Source organism: Canis lupus, chromosome 11 (assembly GCF_011100685.1).
Source record: "Canis lupus familiaris isolate Mischka breed German Shepherd chromosome 11, alternate assembly UU_Cfam_GSD_1.0, whole genome shotgun sequence".
Taxonomy (NCBI): domain Eukaryota; kingdom Metazoa; phylum Chordata; class Mammalia; order Carnivora; family Canidae; genus Canis; species Canis lupus.
The window spans coordinates 65332309-65357949 of record NC_049232.1 but is presented as its reverse complement, the minus strand read 5'-3'; the positions used below and the strand labels follow the sequence as shown (position 1 = coordinate 65357949).

At 42.7% G+C, this 25641-nt stretch overlaps 1 protein-coding gene across 7 annotated transcripts in view; it reads right to left on the bottom strand.

Annotated features, from left to right (window-relative positions):
• The window catches only part of PALM2AKAP2 (PALM2 and AKAP2 fusion), a 331098-nt gene that overhangs the window by 179273 nt on the left and 126184 nt on the right, over positions 1–25641 (bottom strand). For 3 of the 7 annotated variants that reach the window (XM_038553069.1, XM_038553072.1, XM_038553070.1), the window contains 2 exons: positions 21884–21985; positions 12041–12736 (listed from right to left, as the gene is read on the bottom strand). The exons of 1 other annotated variant lie outside the window; for it this stretch is intronic. In XM_038553069.1, coding sequence (XP_038408997.1) covers positions 12041–12736; positions 21884–21985 — 798 coding nt within the window. The remainder of the gene's footprint in view (positions 1–12040; positions 12737–21883; positions 21986–25641) is intronic. 3 more of the 7 variants (XM_038553073.1, XM_038553074.1, XM_038553071.1) reach the window with 2 other exon arrangements.

Genomic DNA, 25641 nt, shown 5'->3' with positions numbered 1-25641 from the left:
AAATACAATTATACTCTTAAATTTGATCAGCCTCTACTCTAGTTAAAATTGAAAGAAAGAAAGAAGAAAGAGAAAAAAGAAAGAAAGAAAGAAAGAAAGAAAGAAAGAAAGAAAGAAAGAAAGAAAGAAAGAAAGAAAGAAAGAAAAACACTAGATCACTTTGGTTTTTGGTGGCAAGCCATGGGAAGAAAAGATTCCCTTTTCTTTTTTCTTTTTTTTTTTTTTTGAAAGATTCCCTTTCACCTATTGTCTGAATTGTCAAACTTCTTGCTGATTGCCTTTCTTAATAAGGGAGTAAACATTAGAGAGCATTTCTATTCCATGACCATATAATCTCAGGAACACGACAGAAGACCACACATTAGGAGAGGAGAGAAAACTGCATTTAAATTTAAGTGTACACAGGATATGCCTCATATTTTCCCTAAGAAGATATATGAAGCCCCCAGAACTATTCAACTGTTGAATACAACACTTTTGCTTATTTTTCCAGGAATGAAACTTTTTACCAAAAAGAATATGATACCACAAAATTCTTAAAATATTATATTTTCATTTAACCTAAGGAAGACAGAGTAGGATAATCGATATACTATAAATTGTTGTAGGAAAGGATTTTTTTTTTCTCTTGAGTTGTAAATGAGCTCACCAGCCTTATGATAATCTATTATTATACAAGCAGGTGTGTTTCCCTGTCAAAAAGTGAAAGCACCAGGTACTGAAATTAGTTTTCTGCCCATAGCCTGTTCAAAATTTTAGATGCTTCTATCAGATCCAAATCCAAATCTAGGACAAAGCCTTCTACTTCCAAAAGAGTTCAGGAGACTTCATCTCTAGCTCTGGCTCAGTTACTGCCTTGTCATAGGTAAGTCTCATCTCCCATCTGGGACTCATTTGACCCAGCCATAAAATGGGTGGATTATGGTAGATTAGAGATGTCAACAGGGGCCAGGGAGGTGACATAAAGGACACGCTGGCCAAGAGTAAGATAATAGGAAGTGGTGGTGGTGACAGTGAATGAGAACATGGCTCTTCTAAAGGGGACAGCCACCATCAGCTCCAGGCAACTGTTAGCTAGGAAAACAATCAAAGGATTGTTTTGATTGACAAGTCTCTTATCCTTGGTGCTTTTCTCATCTTTAATATATTCCCTCTTAACATGCTTTTTCTCCCTGACCTTCCTGCCAACCCTTACTCCCAACCTTCTCAGAGTCTCCTGGATGTAAGCCCTCTGGACCAACTTGCTCAGGGATGCCAATGCCACCCTTGGCTCCTCTTAGCATTGGTCTTCAGTCCTACCCTGGGAGCTGGAGCCTGGGTATCCTGGGACATCTTGCCTCAGTTGTGTGATTCTTTCTTATGGGCTTGATTTTGCTCTAAGTAGTCGGACACAACTCTGTGCTTTCTCAGAGAGTAAAGCTGTTCAGCACCAAGGCATGGGGTTCTATGCATGGAGTTCTTTGCACACCCAAACAGCTTGGAGCCTGGTGTCTTCCAGTGCTCCCAGGAGGAGGCATCAGAGAAAGATGGCCTGAGTTTAAATGGCTGGACACCCTTCTGCAGGGAAGACCTGTGAGCCTGAGCCAAAAGACCAGTGTATACTTGTTTGTTGTATAACTAAGAGTTGAAGAATGTTTAGTGTATAGTGGAAACTTGCACAGAATAAATAATAGCTTTGAGATATTTAAAAAAAGACAGAGGCTCTAAAGTCTAGAGAAGCTGGAAATTCATACTTTTAAAATGGGAATTCTCTTATCATTTTTGGCAATGAATTAAAAACTATTTGAAAGCAGTATGCAGGCAAAATTTATAGTTATATTTATAGTCATAGGCTAGATTCAGCCTATGGAATAGCCATCTTGTGACCTCTGTATTTGATGATCTCTTTGACATCTGGTAACCTAAACTCCTAAATAGCAAATCTTTGCTTCTGTGCATTGTCCATGAAGGAGAGGATTTGACACCATTTGAGAAAAGCGGGAGAGGGGCTGGGCTGCTGGGGGAGTTGTGGTGCTTCAGAAGGGCGACACAGCCTGGATTCAAAGGCAGGTACATAATCCCAGCTCTGTTCCTCTTAGCAGTTTGCGAGATGGGTGACTTAATAATCATAATAGCAATCCTATCATCATCAACAACAACAAAACCATGTTAGTTTATTCAGACTAACGCCACTCCCCGAGTTTACAGTTTTTTGGGCAATTTTGTTAATCCTTTTCCTAAACTGGGGAAGGAAAAACTATCAAGCAGTAATGAGCAGAGAAGAGAACAGCGGATGATATTACCCTCTGCTTTTCTTGTGGGATGGAAGTCTGCAGAGATACCTCCCAGCCTCCAGAGGGCGGTGATATTATAGAGCGTTTGCCTGAGTACGAAAAGGTGCAAAATAAGAACTGGTGCCATTCTGTGGTGTTTTGTTTTGTTTTGTTTTGTTTGCATAGATAGTTCTATTATCCAAATCTTTCTATGTCCAGGCTTAGCTGAATCCTTATACCAGTTTCATGACATAGAGCCTTCCTTGTGGAAGGAAGTTAGAGCTGGGCTGGAAACCTGTCCCTCCTGCCTCCACCCCAATTTGTAGCTCTGCTACATTGGGTGAGGTGCTTACTATCTTAGTAACTCAGTTTCCTCATGTATAAAGGAGAACAATAGCAATGTGTACCTCATAGGGCCGATGTAAGATCATAGGAAATCCTACACACCCAAGGGAAATGCCTTGTTCTGTGTTGGTGATACTGAACTATGTTCCCTTTCAAAGTTCTTACTTTATTATCTAAATTCCTCCTGCTATATTTGGAGTTCTGGTCATATTTTGCCCTCTATGATGGAAAATGATCCCCAGAATAGAATTATTAGTTTGAGCTACATGGAACTGTCAACATTCAACACTATTGATCTCCAAAATGTCCATGTCATATGGTTCAATGTCATGCAAAAGCAGTCACAAACCTAAAGGGGGGAAAAGCAGCTTCCATTTTTATGCTGGTTCTGAAACACACCTGAATAGCCTATACTCTTTACATTCGGGAAAGGTGAACCATTTGGTAGAGGATAGGCCCTTTCTCATCGCATGTAAGCTAACATTTGGTATCTACTTCCTGCTTACAGAGTGCTTTGCATAAACATAATTTCCTTTAACTCCATAACAACACTGGCAGTGTATATAAACACACAACTTTCACATGCTGCTGTTGTGTCACTGTTTGTATGCCCCAGGTAATGTGGGATGTGTAATGTGCCATTGTGGTTCCAGCCCACATGTCCACACACTAAAGAGTATTTCAATTAACAAAGAGAATAATATAAAGAAGGCCCTGCTTCACTGTGTAGGACGGCTCAGACAAAATATTCCACAGACATTTGGATCAAATGCTTAGATGCTTAGGGACGGCCCTGTGCTGGTATCCCCAGCACTGCTGACAAGGACAAGAAGTCCTTGTACTTCCTCAACTACGCATTGGTTGAAACTTCTTATTAATTTCAGTTGGCAGTTTGAGCTGTCTACAAGGCACCATTCATGCTTCAAACTTTCAAGGTCACTTCCATACATAAAGATATAAAAAACAAAATCCAAACAGATGAGAACTCCCCAACTGACTTCTTTTACTCCCTATCCTCAAAGAAAACAAATTTCTATGACAGTTCTACAGATGGTAGCACATCTGCCCCTTGTTCATTCTTTCATATGATAAGTTTTACATTTTTTTATTGAGTACCAACCATGTGCCATTTGAGGCCAAGGATTAGCAAACTACAAGCCTGAGGGCCAAATCCAGTCTACTGTCTTGTTTTTATAAATTAGGTTTATTGGAACATAGCCACACTCATTCATTTATGTGTAGTGCCTGGCTGCCTTCAGGCAGAGAAGAACAGTTGTGACAGAAATCATCCGGCCCACAGAGCCAAAATACTTACTATCTGGCCACTTACAGAAGAAGTTTGTTGAGCCCACTCTAGATAAAGAGGATACAGTGGTAAAGAGTCACAAAGTCCCTGTGTGTCTTCAGATGCTCCTGTTTCTAAGACCGCAGTGGGTGAATGCTTACTGCCTAAGGGGAAGCCCAAGGTTGACCCACGGGATCACAGTCAATGCCACTGCTAGGGGCTCGCAAAGAACGAGAAAAAGGATGACAGGTGTGGAGACAGATGTGCAAGAGTAGGTGAGAGAGCAGAAGTGTTGGGAAAGTGGATTGGTTAGTGTGTAAACCAGCTGGAACAGGCAGGCCACAGGAACTCCCCCTGTGGGGCACCCAACCCACAGAGGGGCCAGGAACCACATGTATCAGAATCACCTGGAGACAGTATTAAAAATGCAGGTTAGCAGGCCCCACCCAGGAACCCGAATGTGAGTTCCAGAGGTGTGACTGAGCTTCCTCCACCTTCTCTGGGGGTCCCCCCACGTGATTCTGAAGCACGCTCGAGTTTGAAAGGCACTGGATTAGTGTTTAGTTTTAGTGAGCGGTTGAAGGCACTCCCAAGGCGGTCTGGCCTGAAATCCACTCGTGGCAGGTGGGAAGGGGAAAGAATTGGGGCACAGACACACAGAGGTAGATGCAGTGAAAAGGCAGTTTATTGTCTATTAATACTGTACAGAGGAACAGAGAGAAGCTACAAGTACAGCATTGGCTGTCGCTGGCAGTGTTATTTCTGAAGTCGGTTTTTGTTTTTTTTGTTTTTTTTCATCTGAAGGAAACAGAACAGTCAAAGTACACTTCAGGTTACAAAGTACAGCAGCTAGCCCAGCAAGTCTAATTCAGAGTCAGCACGACAGGCTCCCCCACCCCCCACCCCCCAACCAACCACAGAAATGGAAATATTTACAGAGATGTCACTCACCCCGAGTGAGCTGCTAAAGCTGAAAATTCCATCGACAACCTACATTCACTGAAAAGCTGCATCAGACACAACATTTTCTGGAACCCCTATATGATTTTACTCTACTGAGTCAGGAGCTTGAGAGGAGGAAAGAAATGTTCCAGAACCCCACAAAGGCTAGAACTCTTTCTGCTTGCCAGAATAGGAGATCACGGAATTGGAGTTGGAGCTGCACACAGAACAGTTCAGATCAGGCATTGCCTGGTGGCCTCTCTGTATGTAAAGGCTGGTTGCAAAACCAAGGACCTGGATGTTTCCTTGTCCATCTCATCTCAACACTGTGAGGCTCCCGCGGTGGTAAGAGATGAGAGCGTATGAGCTCTCCCTTAGCACCTTCAGGCAGTTGCATAGCTCTTTTGTTTTGAGAGCTGTCTCCATGACACTGATGTTCATAGCTGGGCTTGAGTTGGGCCTGTTGGAGGGATTCTAGTGATCATGGAATTGAAATGATCTGCATGGGAACCAGAGGGGTTATTTTTCTTCAGTTGGAGAGAATGCTTATGGCCTTGCCTTATTGGAATTGGATCTTGGTCTTTTAGGGTCATAGAAAAAGGGCCCACCTGGGGCAAGGATGCTGCCTGGGAAGAGAGTCTAACAGGGGTGGTGAGCAGACTCTGAGGCTTAAGCTGCTCTGTCCATCTGATAGAGGAACAGGTGTGGGTGAAGGTCTTTATGAAACTGAGTTTGATTCCCATGGGAACTTGGGAGCTTGGCAGAAAATTGGGGGAAAAAAAATCCAAGAACTCTAAAAAATTCAGAATCTCATTAATGGAAGAATAAAGACTATTCTTCTCTGTTTCGACTTAACCCTGAAAATATGGTGCAGCCCCATTGGTATTTGCAAGGCCAAATATACCTCCTAAATTTATAGTGTTGGTTTATACACTTACGTATAAACCGTAGATGGCCAGAGACTTCTGACTCACCATTTTACCCATATCATCCAAATATACCACGGTGAGCGGTCCCTTAGCCTCCAATGCAGTGATTAGTCCTAAATATGTGAAACAGTTGGATTTTGATCATCGCTGGGGTTGGCTTACATTTAGAATGGCTACCCCCTTCCAAAACATCATTATTTATCATTGAAGGTGTACCCCAGAGAGCTATCAAGCCATACGACATGGTTTACCCAATGACAGGCATAGAAAGCTTGATCTGACAACCTAGGTCTGTTTGGAAACACTGGATTTCATGCAGTGGTGGCACAAGGGCAGGTCACGGGACCTCTGATCATTGCCCCTCAAGGTCTGGGCTTGTGCTACAGAACTCACCAGAAAGTTCACACCTTAATGGAATGGAGAAATAACTCAATCGAGGGGATTTTCAAACTCAAGCTTCATAATGCGTATAGATTTCATTACAAAAATATCATTCCTTAAAAAAATACATAAATGTAAAATATTCCATTTCTAACAGCTACTCCTTACTCCCACCCATATGGTACTCATCTTCGACTATCATGAATGGCACACCCCTCAGTTATGGCTCAATCATATCATTTGAGTCCATCTCTCTTGCTTTTTCAAGCTATGCCACTTGTGCTTAAAAATATGCTCCCAGACCCAGAGAGGGAGTCCACAAGTCCCCCACCCCACCCCGCCCCTGCCCACTGTGAGAAGGCCATATGCTGCCTGTGGCCTGCCCAGGAATGTCAGAGTGTGATATTCAGACTCAGAGGAGAACACAGGAACACGCTTGGCTGATAGATGGGCCATAGACAATGTCCAAGCTGTGTCCACTTTATTCCCCTTGGGCCTGACCTGCAAGGTTCTGCCTCAAGGCTCCTGTGATGAAATTCACAGCTCTGAAAAGGGCTGGGTCGGGGCAGGGAAGAGAATGTTGTGTTAATACAGCTTTGGAATACAACCTGCGTTTTCGTTGTTGTTGTTATTTTTAAAGGACAGAAAAGAAGAACATAAACAGCAATGCTAAGGCAAACTTTCAAATGGCACATCAGAACTCTGTTTTTGTCATTCATTTTGTTCACATCACAAGGCAGATACATTCTGTAAACATACAGACCATACAGTACATTAACCATAGGGAAATAAAAAGAAGCCACCCTGTAATTCTTTTCTTTCTGTGTTTCTGTTCTTTCGCTCCAGAAGGACTGCCTGAAGTCTAGGGAGAATTTTATGGTTCATGAAATCTACTTGTCTTTTGATAAAAATGCAGTGACTTGCAAAAAAGAGCCCCCAGTTGACAAGGAAGAGGCATTATGGGGACAAGATGACCATTTAGGCCTCAACCTATAGAAACTTAGAAAATAGTCACAAAATATAAAAAAGTCGTTAATTTTCAGGAAACATTTTGGTTTCCTGCCTAGTAAAAGAGAGCACTGAAAAACTGTTGGTGTTGGTGTTGGTGTTTTTTTGTTTTTTGTTTTTTACAAAAGTTAAGGCTGTCCAGATCTTTGATGCAGAAAGTCTGCGGTCCCCAAAATTACATCTTATATCTTCAAGTTGAAAGCAAGGTTTCGTGCTATACAGTTCTGACCTCATGTTAGACTGGAGTGGAGACGGGAAGCAGAGGCCTGGTTAAGTCATATAAAAATTAAGGGAGGGCGGGCGAGGCTGGTCTAAGGATCCCCAGTGAAACTGCCCTTTGGAACTGTCAGGATGTAATATTGTTTATTTTTTTCTACATTCAAATAATAAGTATTTTGGTTTTTGTTAAAATGGAAATTTGATCATGGAGTTTGCTGAAGCTATGAAAACAGACACGTAACTGCATTGGGCTCCTCACAAAAGCCTGACTTTTCTTTTTCCCTAGAAAAAGGAAAGTTTTCCTGATAAGATTAGAAGAAGGCTATCCTAGGAGAGTCAACTGGCAGCAAGACTCAAAGATCTCATCTTGCTGGTGTCTTGGAGCTGTTTTGTGACATACACCCTAACTCTGTTAACCTGTTGGGTTGTACTGTCAACAGGACAAAGGATATTTGCTGGTTCTATCCTAATCAGTGGAGGCCTATATACCTTGATTCATAGTAAGTTGAGGAGCTTCTAAGAGATTGCATATTTGCGAAGTTTCAAAACTTCTTGTGGTTTCAAGAACTGAAGGTGCGTGTTGCAAGAACACAACTTGAAACTGCTTGCCTTGGAATCGTTTTTACTGTAAACAACGTCACCCTATGGGAGATGAGACTATTCCCACAGGGAATGGGGCCCTTTGGTGAGTTAAACTCCACAGTGGGTCCAAGGACAAAGAGAGACGGCCAAGCTGCTAGATTTTCAGCACGGACAATGACAGAATGTCCTCTGTGAATATTTTGTCTATGTTCATGTGTTTTAAGTTGATAGGGCTAACGCTTTTTTAAAAAAGGAAGAAAATCGGTTTAGTGGTTCGATTTTTGCCTCCGTCACCATGTTCCCCTCTTCCTTTTTCATGCTATCCATTGATTCATCGGCATTCAATAAATGGTCATTTCAAGGGTGTTCTGTGGTCCCTCGAAATGATATTTTGCAGGAAGCAAAGAGAAATGAGCCGTTTTTGCACGTGGCCTGAATGTTTTGCTCCAGAGATGATACTGTACCTCGATGTTTTTCCCCCTTTTATAAAAACTTGGCCCTAACCAAAATAAAACACTCTACTAGCACGTAGGAAAAACACATTTATGACCAGGAAGCAAAATGGAGTTGGTGGGAATTTAAAGCTGATACATGTACATCATGAACATCAACAGTTCAAAAAGGAGTCAAATCAAATGAACTCTCGAACTTGTTTGAGTTTCCTGAAAGACTTTGAATATTTTAAGGTTGCTCAGGAGGCTTATGGAAACCATGCGTTGGGTTTGGCCAGAAGGGAATTCCCTCGCCCCTCATCCTCTCTACTCCCAGTACTAAGTGACATCACTGAACACTGTCAAATCACTTGTAGAGGCAACTAGTTTTGCTTATAGAAGGAATTAATAGATTTACGGGTAAAAGAGGTACAAGGTAAAAAAATATTCCCCTTCGTTTGTCCTATTGCACATCAAAGAAAACAAAGGCAAGGATATACAAGTCATCGAGATTTTTTTAGGATACGTAAGCTTAAACTTTACTATGTTAACCATTAAAAGATCTTTACTTCAATGCCACTGAAAATCTATTTATAACAAATGAACTATCCCTCTTTTCCCTCTTTCTCCTCTTTCCATTTAAAGGGGAATTGATTATATAGTTTTAGAAGACAATCCAACTAATCATTAGCTCAAAAAGACCGTGGTTTGGCAGCTTCGTTACTGATTCTCTGATTAGTCAGATTATGTAAGTCAATACCCTGTATTTTAGGGTGTGATACCATACACAATAAAGTTTTCACAGAGAAAATAATAGCAGGGAAAGCAGAACATTCTCAATCACGACACTGGGGATGTTTTCATTATGTAGATATTTGTTTCTGTAGGTGAGATTATAGGTCTCAGCCTATAGAAGTACTGGCTGAGCCTAAATCCTCTATTTTCGATAGGAAAATGATGCAAAAATAAGCAAATATATGCTATATTCAAAGAAACCATATAGTATGGGCACATATCATTTTAATAAAGGAAACTGGCTTTACTTTAAGCTATTAAATGATAAGGTTAAATAGTAAAATTATAAAGAGACCTCTAATTCATATAATTTGTTAATCGCTATAATAATCATGGATGGATGAAAGTGCAGATTATCATTGGTCTTTCAGATCCGATGCATAAGGTTGTGGTGAGAAGGGCATATAATTTTCTTCAGGAGGAACTAGCTCACTACGGAAGGACGGGTAGGTCATTTCTGGGAATGATCTGTTCTCAGAATCAGAAGGCTGATTCTATTTATCAAACAGCAAGCTCAAGGGTTCTAAATTCTACGATTCCATTCACTAACTGTGCTTTTTAAAAACTCCTATTGAATAATTTTAATCCCTAAGTGAGTAAAAAAGGATAAGTTATGGTAAACTTTTAGATTGTTTCTCTATTAAATAAATTATTAAAATAAGATTGTCCAAACACTGAGACTGTTTTCATCTTCTACGTAAATAGGTTTATCTGGCATGTCATTCTCTCTAACATTTACATGAAGCATAAGTGACCATTGACCGAGGGGCGTAAAGCTGAGTGGGGAGATTTCTAGGCAGCAAAACCAGATGTTATAAGACAGCAGCTTTATTCAATTGCAGCTGCTCTGGTGAACCTGAGATTATTTGGAGGGAATCCCCTCTACTAGTCAAAAGCAAGCCATTGATGGAATCATCTTAGGAGGCAGAACTTAGCTCCTTTATTTGTCCCTTCTTAACTTTTCTTTTGTTTACATATTGGTGATAAAATGACTTACTTTGTGCTCATTGAAATATAATTATTTGAGAAAAATTAACAATAAAAGTGTCATAGTTCCCCCTTTCCATTGGGAATAAATATAATTTCAAGCCAAGACATTTACAATAATAACAGTTCGATTTAGCACTGAGAAAGCTACTTAGGACAAATTTACTTGGTTCTGTAAAGAAATTCTCTCAAGACTACCTCATTTTTTTTTCCTTGTCTGCTTTCCACAGTAGTTAGACTTGATGTAGCGTGACTTATTGTATGCTACATACAATTTTGTGACTGATTCACAACCATGCTCTGAACATCTGGGCAAATAGCTTCAAGTTAAGCTATCTCTGTTATTAAAGCCAGTTAAAACGTTACATCTTTATTTTATTACTGTATTATTATTTTACTAAATTGGTTCCCTTTGGTTTTACTACACATGTGACCGTTTGCTTTGGGAGAATGCTAAGAATTTATCTAAAGAATCGTTCATTGTGTTCTAGATTTAAAAAAAAATAAATCTATTCTTTGATGTTCTGAAATCTCCAGAAGTTTAAGACACGGGTCTTAAGAAGCTCAGCTAATGTGCCACTCAATCAGTACTTGCGGAATGAGTTTAAGTACTTAACGTGGAGAAGACAGGTCTTTCTTAAACATTGTTTACATTTTTTCAAGCTTATTTTGAAGGGTGGATAAACCTACATGGTGACGTTACAGGAAACGTTCTCTTTCTCATGGGGACAGAAAGAAAAGAGTCCAGAAGTAAGGCTCTGTAATCAAGCGGGCAGGTGAGACGAACAGGTAAGTTTAGTTCCAGCACCGTCCAGCTACCATGAAGCGGAAGCATGGCAGCAACCACTGTAGGTCAGAAAGACTGTTTTAGAAATATGGTCACTGCAGAGATACTCCTCAAAAGGATCCCTTCGTTGAAAATAGATTAACATGATCAGAAAATATCCGTGAAAAAGAAAACAATATAAAAATTTACATTTTTTTTTGAGAGAATAGAAGCAAGGCTCATGGATATGCCTAAGTTTAGAGATCACTACTAATGCTCAAAACAATGTTTGTTTCATGTCCTTAGAAAATTAAAAATGGTGCTTCGTATATAAAGGGTCCATCAGTGAAGCCACAGAAAGAGACTGCTGCTGATGGGCAGGTTACGGAGTCAGTCCCTACATTTCAGTCGTGACAAGCACTGGGTTCTTTTCTTTTACATCAACTTCATTTCAGTTTTAACAGAAGGAAAGCCATAGATGCACAATACTGTAATCTGGAAGCTTATGTAAGGCAGCAAAAAGCATCACCCTAGATTGAACACACTAAGTAAGGTCCACTTTTGGCCACACTAGCAACCAGCTAGAGCCAACAGCATTTTGCCACACAAGATATAAAAGCAAAGATCCACAGCAGGGGAGGCAAGTGGGAAGTCAGCGACGTGGTGACGTGTGACTACGTTATAGGAACACGCTACAGAATGAAACCCCCGGTGCCACTGGGTTCAATTCCAGTCAAGTGAATTAAGGCTACTATATAACTGGCTGATGTGAAGAGTCCATTCCAATCGAGCAGTAAGAAATTGATTCACTCTTGAAGACACAAGGAAAGGTTGAGAGGAAAAGCAAGTTCTTGGAAAGAATGAAGCACACACATGCACGTTTGTCTCTCAGGTGAGGAAACTGGAGAAAAACGAAAGGGGAAAAAAAATAAGAGAGACCAAAGCAATCCAACTGCAAGGCAAGGCAGGCGTTTGCTTCCAGTTCACAGTATTGCAGTTAGTGGGTACAGTGAGGTCTACGTAAGTGCTGGAGAGCACAGAGGCTGCCCAGAAGGAAAGGGAAGAAAGAAGTGGTCACATGACAACACAGCATTGACAGCGCTTTTTCTTTTGGGTACCTGGGGCTGGCTCTGTGGCCAGGCTCTCTTCCTTCCCTTCTGGGGATGAGGGCTCTGTGGTGTCTGAGATCAGCCTCCCGGACACAAGCTCGGCTGCGTTCCCATCGATAGTGGACACGTCCGTCACTGTCTTCTCCCTCAATGACTTCTCATCGTCTTCGTCAATGAGGACCAATTCAGCCTTGATGGTTTCATCGTAGCCTAGCACCTTCTTGGTCTCCTCTTCGTCCTCGATATTTTGGTAGCCCATGAAAATCATGGTGACCGGCTGATCCAAGTTTGCCTCGGGCCCTTCAGTGCTGGGGGCTTGGGCCTGCTGCCCTGGGGTCCCGGAAGAATGATCTTTCCTAGACTTATGTACCATTTCTAACTTGGCTTCTTTGCAGAGCATGTGTTCCTTAGGGTGGCTGAGGCTCCCGTCTGCGATCCCAGTTCTTTCCGACACGTGCCCTCCTCTGAAGCTTGATTGTCCCGCCTTCTGAATAAGCTCTTCTACATCCTTTGAGCTTAACCTGTGCACTCCATTTTCTACCACAGTGCCTCCTGAGTGCACCTCATATACTACTTTGGTACCGTCATCATAGACTTTGACTCCTCTCTGATGGACCCCCTCTGGGCCAATGGTGGATGTAGAGAGAATCTTGGTCTCTCCTGTTTGTTTGTCTTTCTCCACATTAATTTCCATGGCGTACACAGCTTGAATGAAAACAAGAGAAAGGAAGTGCATGTTACAACAAAAAAAGCCAGTGAATGGTTAATTGCCAAACAGACACAAAAAAAAGGGTTTGTGCCCTTTCTAGTCTAACTGCCAAGCATCTTGAGTGTTAGAGTGAGTGCACGTTGTGGACAGAGGTGGTTACGTATGTATTTTAACACAGCAGCTCAATGCACTGGGAAGCCAGATGTACAGAGTTACCATATCTCAACGGCACTTACACATTTAAGGAAGATCTGCTAAAATAAGACCACAAGCGACTGTTGAGATCCAGCGTAATGAATTACGGGGAGGCTGGCACCACGTGAGTTTATTTTGATTGACAGCTTACCCTAGGCTTATAGATAATTTTAAAGGCCCTGGTTAAGAAGTATCCTAAAACTCCATAATCTTAAATCTTTTTTTTTTAACTCTTTTACCAAGCATTCTACTTTTTTTTCTTTCTTTCTTGCATTTCCTTTTACTGTTAATGGAGAAAATGCAAAGGCTTTTGCAGGTGGGATGTGGCTATCCTCCACCGTATTGTAGACCGGGGTGTTTGCAGGAACTGAAGTTACAAAAGCAGTCAGGTGATATGTTCTGAGGGTACGCCCATCACTTAGCTAGGTTTCTGGAACAGGAACTAGAAACAGGACAAGACGGAGGTAGTATCATTCCATGACACTGGGATTTGAGGACAATGATCACAGAAGGCCTCTTGCCTCTGCCATGCACAGTGCCAAGTCCTCCCCATTCTGCCCCACACCATCTTTCTCATCTGTCGCCTTCTTTCCCTTCCACGGCCACCACTCAATCTGAGACACTATTTCTGCTTCCCTAGATTATTGTGAGGGCTTCCTACCAGCCCTTCCCATCCAGACTAGGCCTTTCCAACGTATCCCAAATCCTGCCACTGATTCTGGGGTTTCTAAGGACCTGCTCTTCCCTGTTCTAGAGTCTCGTGTGATGCTCCATCCTTTCAAACCTGTTACCTCGAGGCTCCTTCGGAGGCACACATTCCGGATGCTAGGAAACTGAGCCTTCCCATAAAGCCAACTGTCTCCAGGGATGCTCTCCTGGGATGACCCATGGGTGACATCAGCCTCCGTGACTTCAACACTGAACTCAACCTCCTCTAAAAACACCTCTGTAGTCTTGGTTTTAAATTATACCAGTACCACATAGTTTCTCAAGTGAGAAGCCTCAGAATCACACGAGATGTGTCATTTTCTTCTTAATTTCTTCCGCCACACAATTGTTGTGAGCAACTAATTCTACTTCAGGCCTCTCCCCCAAGCACCTCCTCAGCACTTCTTCTATCACTACTGCCTCAGGTAGGCTCCCTTCTGCTCTCTGCAGGATGGCTTTGTCCCAGTTCTACCTGCCACTTCCCAGGGCAGGGGGCAAAGGTCGCCCAAAGCTTGTTTTAAAAATGTTATTAAAAGGAAATGAAAGGAAGGAGGGAAGGAGGGAAGGAGGGAAGGAGGGAAGGAAGGAAGGAAGGAAGGAAGGAAGGAAGGAAGGAAGGAAGGAAGGAAAGGAGCGAGGGAGGGAGTGAGGGAGGGAGGGAAGGAAGGAGAGAGAAAGAAAGAAAAATTTAAGAGAGAGAAAAGGAAAACAAAACAAAAAAAAAAAAACACAGAATATGTGACAGAGACCATATGTGGTCCATGATGTCTAAAATATTTACAATCAGGCCATTTATAGGAAAAGTCCGCTGACCCTGCTAGCCTGTGCTCCATCTTGCCTACAAGAAGGACCTTTTTCACAAACCCTCCGTGGGTTCCTTGTGTCTATATTGGATAAATGCCAAACTCCTTAGCTTGCTGCGTAATCCCCTGGGGAATCTGTCTGCAACTTCCTTTCTAGACTTGTCTCTCAGTCCTGCTCATTCCACGTACACTCCAGCCACAGCAAACTCCTCACTATTCCCAGAACTCAGCATCCTCCCCGGCCTGCTGTCTCCCCACCTCGCCTGCCTTTCCCATGGGACATCTCCGTTTAGCATCGCCTTTGAATCTCTACCTCTTTCTGAATAACTACACTTTCCCCAACTGTGGTAAGAAGATCCAGATTATCTTTTCAATTGAATGTTCAATTGCTCCCTTTTTCCTTAGCACAATCGGATAACACCATCCCACACCTAAACATTTCCTGCTTTTAAGGTTCCCTTCTCTTGAACTGGCCTTCTTTTGAGAGTTCTTATACATCCAGAGATGACCCATCCATCAATGCCCAGTCAGCTTGCCCACGGCTTCCAGAAGGCTTCTTTGACCCTTCCATCTCTAAATCTTCTCTCTTCCCTTAAGATTCTCTGAACACTTCTAAACCTTTCCGAAAGCACTTAACCCTTTCCACTTCGTAGTATAATTATTTGCAGGAATGTTTTACTAGCTCCATGGACTTTTAGGATCCCTAAAGGCTAGTTTTTTTACCTGGCATCTTTCTATGATTTCCCCTCCCCACCAGCACCTACCTTAGAGCCTTTGCATAGAAGGTATACAAATACCTGTGAAACAAATACTACTAATTGAAAAGTCTACTTTGGTTGCCTTAATCTAGTCACAAATACTTTGTAGAACATGACACCAATGAAAAGGTACACACAGTAATTAATGTTTGAACTGGTTAGAAAAAAACAGCAATGATACTATTCCATCTGCTTGGGTAACAAGATACAGTCTGTTCACAGTTAACACTTAACTAAAAAGATTATGAAGCCAGATCCAGTGCTTGATTTTCCTCAAGTCCAGTTTGAAAGTTTCACTTATTGAGCACAAAGATCTTGAGTTTCCTTCAGTGACACAGTGAGAGGCCAACTGATATTTGTCATGGACGTACATGGACTCACACAAGGATGGTGACGTCAGGAGAAATATTTGTCTTGGTTATTTCCTGATTTCCCACAAAAATGTGTCACCAGAGAAACAGAATAGGCATTTAAAATTTTGCATGGATTCCAAAGCCTGTTTTATAAATATTACACTTACATTTTTTTTTAAAAAAGCACAGTTTGGGTTAAAATATTATGTCCTATCACTATTAAAACACTCATGGGACATACTGACAAATAAGGATGATACTAATGATTGCCAGTTATAGGTACAATACCTAATTATCCCCCCCACATCCAGTAATATGTGAACAACATGACACATTGATCTGTAATCAATACAGAATATGGAACGAAACGCCCCTGATTTTTATATCCATAGGTGATTGGATAAAAATTATTAACATGGGAATCTTTAGAGATGTCTTTCCTCTTCTGCCCACCAATGAGAACCTGTCACTGTTGGTCCAATTTTCCTCTCTTCACCATCCTAATCCCCAACTCTCATTTTGTCTTTGCCTGTTCCTGGAATCAGACACTAAACAGAAAGGAGGATGAGGAGAAGCTCTGTGCTGGAAGAGCTGAGTAGATGCACATAAGAGCTGAGAAACAAGGAGTTCGGTAGGAGATAGCATAAAAGTTACGTGGGATGTGGATGGAGAGGGGACATTTTTGTGGCAGTGGAAAGGATATGGGGAGTAAAGCAAAGGAAACGTGAGAAGTGCTTCCGGGTAGGGATATGAATTAGCGTCCTTTTAACATCCTTCAGGAAAACTAGGCAAATCCTCTAAGGTTTTATTTTCTTGCTTTTGTTTTTGCACGTGATTTTCAACCATATTTTGTTAAATGTGACATGGCTCCGGGATTGAACCACATGTGGCATGGTTTCATTAGGGTTACATATTAATAGTCATATTTACATGTTGTACACTGTTCTTTCAATATTTCTAGAATATGGGAGTAGAACATCTTAAGACATTTTGCCAATAAAATAAACCTGAATATGTTATGCCATAAAATACAACATCCATCCATATTTTTTTTCCCTGATAAAACAAGGCTTCAAAGGAAACAGATTTTTAGCAGATTTCGTCAGGGTCTGGCCTCACATGCTTTATCTGCATCCATTGTCCCCGGTAGGAAGGAGTTCTTAGGTGAACACTTTGAGAAGCTCTTGCTTAACACAAAGGCAATATTTAGACTTCATGGATACACGTATGAGAATGTTATCAGACATTCAGAAAACCACACAGGAGGCGTGAACATTTATCTTAAGTGTGTTGTTTACGAATAAGCATTTTTATTTTGCTCCAGTTCTCAGCTAATGATATTTCAAATGTGAACCAGGGTGGATATGAACCAGTAGGAAAATGAGACTTACATTTTAAATTCAATCTTTTATTTTTGATGCATGCACACAATTTAAAAAATTCTCCTGCTTTTTTACTGCTGTCAAGTAGTGTTTACCAAAAGCCTCTCACTTACATCATGCTCTCATGTCTAACCACAAAATTACTCCCTAGTCTTGCCTTCTCTTCCCTCAAGCTTTCCCTAGCCACATAGGGTATACTACAGTCTGTGCAGTGGTGAGCAGCCCATGCTCAGCTTATTGAAAAAAATTAAAAAGTGGTGCTGCTGAGGGGAGGGGGTTTTCTGGGGAGCCCCTGGAAGAGATTTTGAAAGAGATCCACGGACATCCAGGAAAGTATGTGAAGAAAAGCTCTCTGAAATTTCCTCCATTGAGGAAGGTCCTGGAGGCAGAGAAAAAAGACAGGAGATAGTCTGCTGGAAGTCCCAATGACAGGATAACCAAAATCTAGAAGTCTGTTTTTACAAAATGATATATTTAATTACTGATTTCCCAACATGACATACTGAGGACAATAAAGGTGGAATGTGTAAAGTATTTTTGCTGTTCTTTCCAAGAACTTAGCCAGGGGAATAGATGTTCATTAGTTAATGAAGAAAAAGAACCAAAGTGGTGAGTTTCTGCAAAGGGATACAAATGAATGATGCAACTGGTGGTTGGTTGGGTGTTGGGCCTCTGTGTTTGGTTTACTAGGTTCTTGCTCCCCCACAGCCCTCTGGTTGATAAAGAGAACTTTAAAGAAATAGAGGCAGTCTAATGAGGATGGATAATCCTAGGCTCTAGGTTCCGAAAACAGCCAGGGATGGATTAAAGCGGAGGCCTCTGGGAAAGATACTTGCCTACAAACCAGAGTGAGGGCAGGATATGAAGCTACTGTGGTCTGGCACATTGCAGAGCCCAGAGACATGGGCCTGAGAAGCACAGAATGCTTGACTCTGTGTAAGTAGCTTGACATCTTGGCTGGCTACGTTTTAAAGTTCATTTTCAAAGAGCAGAGACCACCAAGAAACAGGAAGGATTCATCAGGCAAGAGGTGTGCAGATGAACTCCATTTTCTTTTTGTTCAAGTTCTTTAGACAATTTAGGCAATGCCAGAGATACAGCACAGCTGGATCATCACAAAGTCCCTTATATTCCTATAGACAAGACAGAAACATGTGCCTTGGGTGTCAACACAATTGCTAGAACTTGTTACTCATTTAATGATCATGTCCCATAGGTGCCTATTGGGTTCTCAAGGGCCAGGAGACCCCAACGTTGTGTCACAGGCCTCTGACTTTGGCCCCAACTGTGCAATGTTTTCATCAACGAAATGATGAAAAATAATGGAAGCTTGCTTTTCAGATCTGAGATGATACTAAAATGAGACGAAAAGTGAGGCTGGGGTGCTATAATCAATAGCTATAAAAACCCCAATAATAGAGAAGAGAGTTTTCTACTTTCAAAACTATGAAACCCTTTATTCAGATGGAAATCTGATGCAGAAATACAATATAAACCTGAGGACAGAGGAGCTGTTGTGTCTGAAATGGGAGCGAATACCTGAGCCCTGAGTACCAAATCCTCGTACATCATTTCCTTCCCCACCTTTCACGGATGTTCCTCAGAGACCATGTGGGGCCCCTGACACTTTAAAGGGACAATCTATCAAGAAGAAATTGAACAGTCACATCAAATCTACAAAGGGGAGAAAGGTGCATAGCTCAGTCTTACTTTGGCCTTTTGAGATTAAGAAATAAAGAATTTTGTAGGTTCTCTGAGCAGGTGTAGCAGTTTGTGCACAATTAGGGAGAAAAGACTATATGTTTCAATGGAAATGATTCCAGAAAAATGACTACCCTGAATCAAGGGAATGAGGCTGAGCAGTGACATATGCCAAATGACTCTGAGGCTTTACTTTAGAACCTGAAGCTGAAAGACCATGGCACCAGCAAAGTGAGTCACACAGTCTGTAGATTCTCGCTCTGCTCTGGGGAGAGATCAGCCCACCCCAGAGTGAGTGGAGCAGCTCTGAGCATCGTACTTCAGGAAGACAAGAGACAAAATGAATGCCCCTTCAGTTGGGAGAGGCAAGGATGGCAGGACAGTATCTCAAAGCAATCTCATTATTTTGAGACAGCTGAAGAGACTGGGGCTCTGGGTATTAAGGGGAAGTAGAGTGGGGATCTGGGAAAGACCAGAAATGATAGTCATTTTTAAATAGTTAAGGGGAAATCAACTTAGGTTTGTTCCAAGTGGCACCCAAGGGCAGGATAAGGACTGATGGGTGGAAGATGGAGGCAGACAAATGATGGTAACTCCATCAAATGAAGACCTTCTCAACAGTCAGTACCAGTTAGACAGAGTGAGCCTCCTGGAGGGGCACTAACCACCAATCATAGAGGTATGTGACTGTGGCCTGAGGACCACTTTGCAGGTCTGCTAAAGCCTGGCCTCATGTTCAATTGAAATAGATGGCTCTTAATTCTAAAAGCAATGATGCTAAATAAATCCCCATTCATATAGAATCCTAAACCTCCCAAACTCCAAATAACCAGAATATTTGTCATAATACTGAGTAATGACAAGTGACATATATTAAAAGGGCCCCAAAGAGCACCTGGGGGGCTCAGTCAGTTGAATATACAACTCTTGATTTTGGCTCAGGTCATGATCTCAGGACCTTGGAATAGAGTCCCATGTCAGGCTCCACACTCAGCATGGAGTCTGCTTGTCCCTCTCCCTTTGCTCCCCCTCACGTTCTCTTTCTCTCAAATAAATAAAATCTTAAAAACATATAGATTAAAAAATTAAGGGATCCCTGGGTGGCGCAGCGGTTTGGCGCCTGCCTTTGGCCTAGGGCGCGATCCTGGAGACCCAGGATCGATTCCCACGTCGGGCTCCCGGTGCATGGAGCCTGCTTCTCCCTCTGCCTGTGTCTCTGCCTCTCTTTCTCTCTCTGTGACTATCATAAATAAATAAAAATTTTAAAAAAAAATTAAAAAGCAAAATGGCCCAGGGATTGTGCAAATTTCCAAAAAGATGTTCATAAAGCAAGATGGATCAAGTCCAGGAGAAAGAATTCTAGTGGTGCATGCCATTATCTGGTATGCTATCCAAGCTCTGTGTAGCCACTGTTGGCCATAACTGATAATGAATGTGGACACCATCTCAAAAATAGTCTAGACAAAGGAGTTAACCATAGCTAGTGCGATTCCATCTACAATCCTGTGTGTACTTATTTCCACGGTTAGATACATCTATGCAAATTAGTTCTTCCGTAATAAACAGAAGTACACATAAACTCATTTTTGAAGACTCTGATCACACGATACTTGTTTTGAAAATGCATTTGCCATTGGATCATTATGTTTCTGCAGCACTTTCAACTGTGAAGGATGCTAGGTGGTGACAGTGCATATACCCACACACCCAGCACTACAATCGCATTAATATTTTCCTCTTGCACATTACGCTCTTTGACTATCAATGCTGTTCAGATCCTTTTTTATGGCCCTTAAAAATTAGTTGTCACCCTGTCCCTCCCTTCTCCCTGAGCCGATCCATTAGTGGATCACATCACAAGTCCTGTGAGGTCCAGGATCATGTGGTGGAAAGGGGCTAGGAAGCTCTTTGCCCATACTTACTGGGAACTAGCAGCACCCAAGTCTCTAATGACAAGCAGAAGGTGTGACTGTTGAACAGTTATTACCCTAGCTGCTCTCAGAAGTGCTCTTTGGAGCATGTGAGAACTCTCGGCTTAAGCCACTGCCAGAGTTTCCTCAGCAACACAGCTGCAGGCTGCAAGAACTGATTTCTCAGTCCAGGGACACATGAACTTGGCCAGAGTTTGACCAGACACCATTTAAGGTCCTACCAAATTCTAGAACTCTGTGAGCCAGTATATAAAAGTAATATGCTAAGATGTTTACGGAGACACCCAGTAGATATTTAATCAGTGCACATGACACTTAGATCAGCACTTCTCGCCATTTTATGGTATGTTTTACATTAAAAGAAGAAGGAACTATTTGCTTCACAAAATATTGAGTTTGGCCTATATAAATGATTTCTTCTGCCTTAAGGATCCATAGATTATTTTGTTCTATGAAAAGTGTCACAGTGTGATTTATCTTAGACATAAACTTACCTAGATTATGTAAAACATACTCTGATGTGCCTATTTGAGTTCCCCTACATTGTCACTAACTGTGCAACCTTGGTGATTCTTTTTTTTTTTTTTATTTGACCCCCTGGCCCTCAGTGCATTTCTGTATAGAGTAAAAAGATTAGTTTAGAGATTGATTTTTCATGTCCATCCAGTTCTGATTTCTGAGGCACATTCATACTGAACAGAGCAAAGCATACCTCCCTCTATACTTTATACTCATAAATGTATTGTTTTTTTAAATCCACCATTGTGAAAAACATTAGCAAGAAACATATGTTCTTTAAACTGCTACTTTCCCTCCAACTATACCACAGTAGCTCAGAAATAATTCCAGAAATAATGAGAAGACTTGGAAATACACATTTATAATATATAAGCAGCTCAATTCCCAAAGGATTTGGCAACATACTTGTACACTTTGAAAATAATTTCCACTCAGATCATTTGATCTTGTACATGTCCAATGTGGAAAATAAAAACCCCTGGAGGCAGAGTACAGTTTAACTTTGAGAATAAGGAGAGATATAAAGACCATAAACACGAGAGGCAGGCCCCCATCAAAGTCAGGGGAAAATGCTTTATGATTTTCTCAATATTCCTTCCTATCAGTCCTTAATTACTCATCAGGGCTTCGTGCCTGCACTATGTGGCCACTGCAAACTCTATGTCTGAGGCTGGGCTGCAGACAAGGTCCCCTATGGAAGGATATCTGGGGATCCCTTATTATTAAAGCTCAGATAAATGCAGGCCCCATGGCCAGTCCTGGCATCAAAACCAAATAGCTCCCCAGGACTTACCAGCGGCTCTGCTAGTCCCGTCCTGCCCAGGTGATGGTTCTGCTGTTCGTGAACAGAGGATTGGCAGGTCGGGGAGCTGGGAGGAAATGTAATTTACTGCATCTGGTAGCAGAGAACAGGGAATACAATTAGGCACAGTGTCGGGAGGCCCAATGGGTTCACTGCCGAAACAGCAGCTTGTCTGCCCTACATAATGGACCGCGGAGGCGGCCACTGAACAAGAGGATCAAGGCGAACAAAGACCAGCATTTGCCCAGTGACTGGTATTCAGCAGAGTAGCTGAGGTAGGAGGGATCCTGGCCAGAGAGCTCAAGCCCCAGGACTGCTCTATGTATTGAAAGATTCATCAGAAAGCTCTAGATCCTAAGAGTACAATGAATTCAGGGGGCAAGAGGATGGGCTAATGAGAGCCATTATCAAGTTGGTGGGATTGACCATACATGAGACATCAGATTAGACATATGCCTTCAACAGTACTGAAAAATAGACTTGGGGATCATTCCCTGAATTGGAAATGTAGCTTCAGGTACCTGATTCATTCAGAAGACCTATTTTATAGCCATTAAGAAAAAAAAAAAAAAAGCAACTTCCCAAAACTCTAGAATTTATCCCTCAATTTTAATATTTCAGGTTGGTGGGTCAGCCAGAAAATCCTGAGATTCCAAAAAGCAACAGCCCTTGAATTCACCATTAGCCCAGTTGTAGGAGATGCAGCTGAGCAAAACAGGAAGACCAGCTCCCCTTGGGAGAAAAGCCTGACAAGCCATCAGGGAGATGAGATCCTGCCACACATTGACCTCAGCAGGCATGTCAAACTGTCAGAGGAGAGGAGGAAACCACTGGGGTGAGACAGGAGAAGAATCTGTGTATCCCCCAGAGAGAAGTGGGAAAGCTAAGGCAAGAACATTCTAGAAAACTATGTGATGTGATTCCTTCCTTGTGTCACGACCATGCCCCAGGATCCTGGAATGCCAATGGCTTACATCTAGCTGCTTACTGCACATTTCCACTGAATCTTTCCTAGTCACCTCACACTCAACATGTTCCAAAAGAAACTCTCATCTTTGCTCATCTGCTGCCTCTCTTCTACTCCATATTGCAGCTCACTGGCATCACAATTCACCCAGGATCCCGGATGGCACCCTGAACACCCTCCCTCAATGCCCAGCCAGCCCCTAGCCTCCACCTCCTCCACATCCCTTACATCTGTCCCATCCCCTGTATCTCCACTGATACTGCCTTAGTCCTGTCAGGTGTCTTTTCTCTTTTTTAAATTTTGGGCTGGAGAGGACCCAGACACTAGATTAGGGTGAGGATTAGGATTAGTTCAGTCCTGCACCAACTAGATCATTTGCTGACTCACATGTAAATGTCAACAATCCAGAATGTGCTGATATTGGGCCATTATGTTTTTAGGAACACACTCTGTGGTGGGGGAAGGGTGGAGTTTCACTAAGGGAATGGATTTTTCCATATCAACCATTTGAGGAGAAGGAACAGGAAATCAGGAGGAGGTAGGCAGGCCTTTGGCAACAGCGAGGTTCAAGTGACCATCTCTCTTTGGGGCCTTATGTGTGCTGGAGGGTGGGCCCTGGGTCAGGCAGACATAGTTGAGAGTCTTCCCCTGCAAGGAAGGAAACTGGGCCTTTGAGATGATGGGGGAGGGGCCTGGGAGACAGCCATGAGGTGGCCTGTAGGGACACCCTGAAGATGGGCCTGGCTTGAGTCAAGGGTTCCAAGTGTGACTAATGTAGATTATTCTCTATTACTCCTGAATTAAGGTTACTCTCATTGTATGAAGCTGTGAGAAGAGTCCAGGCCCCAAACCCACACAATGCAGGATGAGAGGAGAGCAGAGGCTGGAGGTAAGCTGCTCCTGAGGGTGTAGGGGTGGCCAGCTGACAGTGGCCCAGGGGAAGATCTGAGCGGCAGTGTGGGGCCAGGGGGACAGTGTAGGGGACAAGAGATGACCAGAGCAGATTTGCAGAGCTTTTGAGTTTTCCCTGAGGATTTCTAGAAATCTGTGGAATGAGATGTTGATAAATCTGATTTTCTGCATTCAAGTGAGATGAAGGTTCAAGCCATTTAGGACCAGTTGAGGACTACCAGACTGGTCACAGGTGTGTCTATACATTCTATGCTAAATATAGAGTTTCTGGGAGTTTTAGCAGCTGGAAACAAAAGGCACTTGCAGGCAGGGGCATCCGCATCAGAGAGGGCCCAGGATTACAGGGCTTCCCTCTCAACCTCCCCCAGAAGGCAGCTCCGGGCCCAGTGTGAGTGGAGGTGGAGTCACCTTTCCCCAGGTGTTCACTGGCTATGAGGTTCACATGAGGACCACAGCTCTTGGACAGCTGGGGCCACACTCTCCTGCTGAGATGGGGGAGCAGCGAGGAGTGGGGCTTGAGAAGGAGAACTGGGCAGCCAGCCCCCGCAGTAGGGCGCAAAGTAGTAAACCCAAAGGTAGGCAGCCGGGAGGTGGCCAATAGACCAACACCGGGAATCATTAACGGGGTCTCCGAGGCCTCTGTGGGAAAAATCTCTTCACGTGGCCTCAGTCAGTAAACTGCCCTCTTCCTGCCAAAGTTAGGGTAGCCTATGGTCAGAGAAGGTCGAGAATGGTCTTTACCAGGGTAGAATTGTAAGGTGAGCGCTCCTTGTTAGTCCAGCCCTGCTGAAATGTTTACCGCAGCTCTGACGAACATGAAGGCCAGGGCCAGAGAAAACCAATGAACACTCTCCTGGAAACATGACTTATGAGAACAACTGAGAACACGTTGAGATTTCCCAGCAATGGGTGTGAAGGTGTTGATGTGGGGATGGCTTCCGGCCACCACGGACCGGGACGGGATGGAAAGCTAAGAAGATCAAGATTGAACAGCAAGGGCGGAATCATGCCCAGGACAACATTTTCCTTTGTCAGTTCTGGCCGATGGTTTCACCCAGCATCTCGGCGGGTACAGAAGAGTTAGCACAAGATATAGACTACATGAAAGTTATCGTTACGCTAGACCGTATGCCTATTTACGGCAGTAAAAACAACCCACCCAACTGCTGAAGACTGTCCTATTAACAAGCATGTATGTGGGGTGAGGAGGAAGGAGGAAGTGATGGGGTCGGAATGCATATGGCCAGGGAATTCTACTCAAGATTGGAATACATGGCTCGTGATGGCCAAGACTACCCTGCTATCCAAGGCCATTGGTGACTTAGCAGTGCTGTACCTTTATTAACTCAGACACGCATTGGGTGACATGCACAGGGACCCGAAGTGGGGTCACCGGCAGCCATCCCCCTTGCACCTCATTAACTAGGGATGTTTTTGTTGGTTATCTGCAGCATCTTGTACAGTCAGATAATCCTAGCTGGCCTTAGATTCCGTAATCAGCATTTCAGAAGTAGGGTATTCTTCTTAAGGCATTATTATCCGATAATAATTTGGGGTTAATTGTTAGGAACAACAGGTGGTTGTTTCTGGGAGGGTCTCGGCAACTTTAAAATCAAGGAGCCTTTGAAACCAAAGAATGTGAAGCTAATCAGGGACATCTTGGGTGGCTCAGTGGTTGAGCATCTGCCTTTGGCTCTGGGCGTGATCCTAGAGTCCTAGGATCGAGTCCCACATTGGGCTTCCTGCATGGAGCTTGCTTCTCCCTCTGCCTGTGTTTCTGCCTCTCTCTGTGTCTCTCATGAATAAATAAATGAAAGGAAAGAAAGGAAAGAAAGGAAAGAAAGGAAAGAAAGGAAAGAAAGGAAAGAAA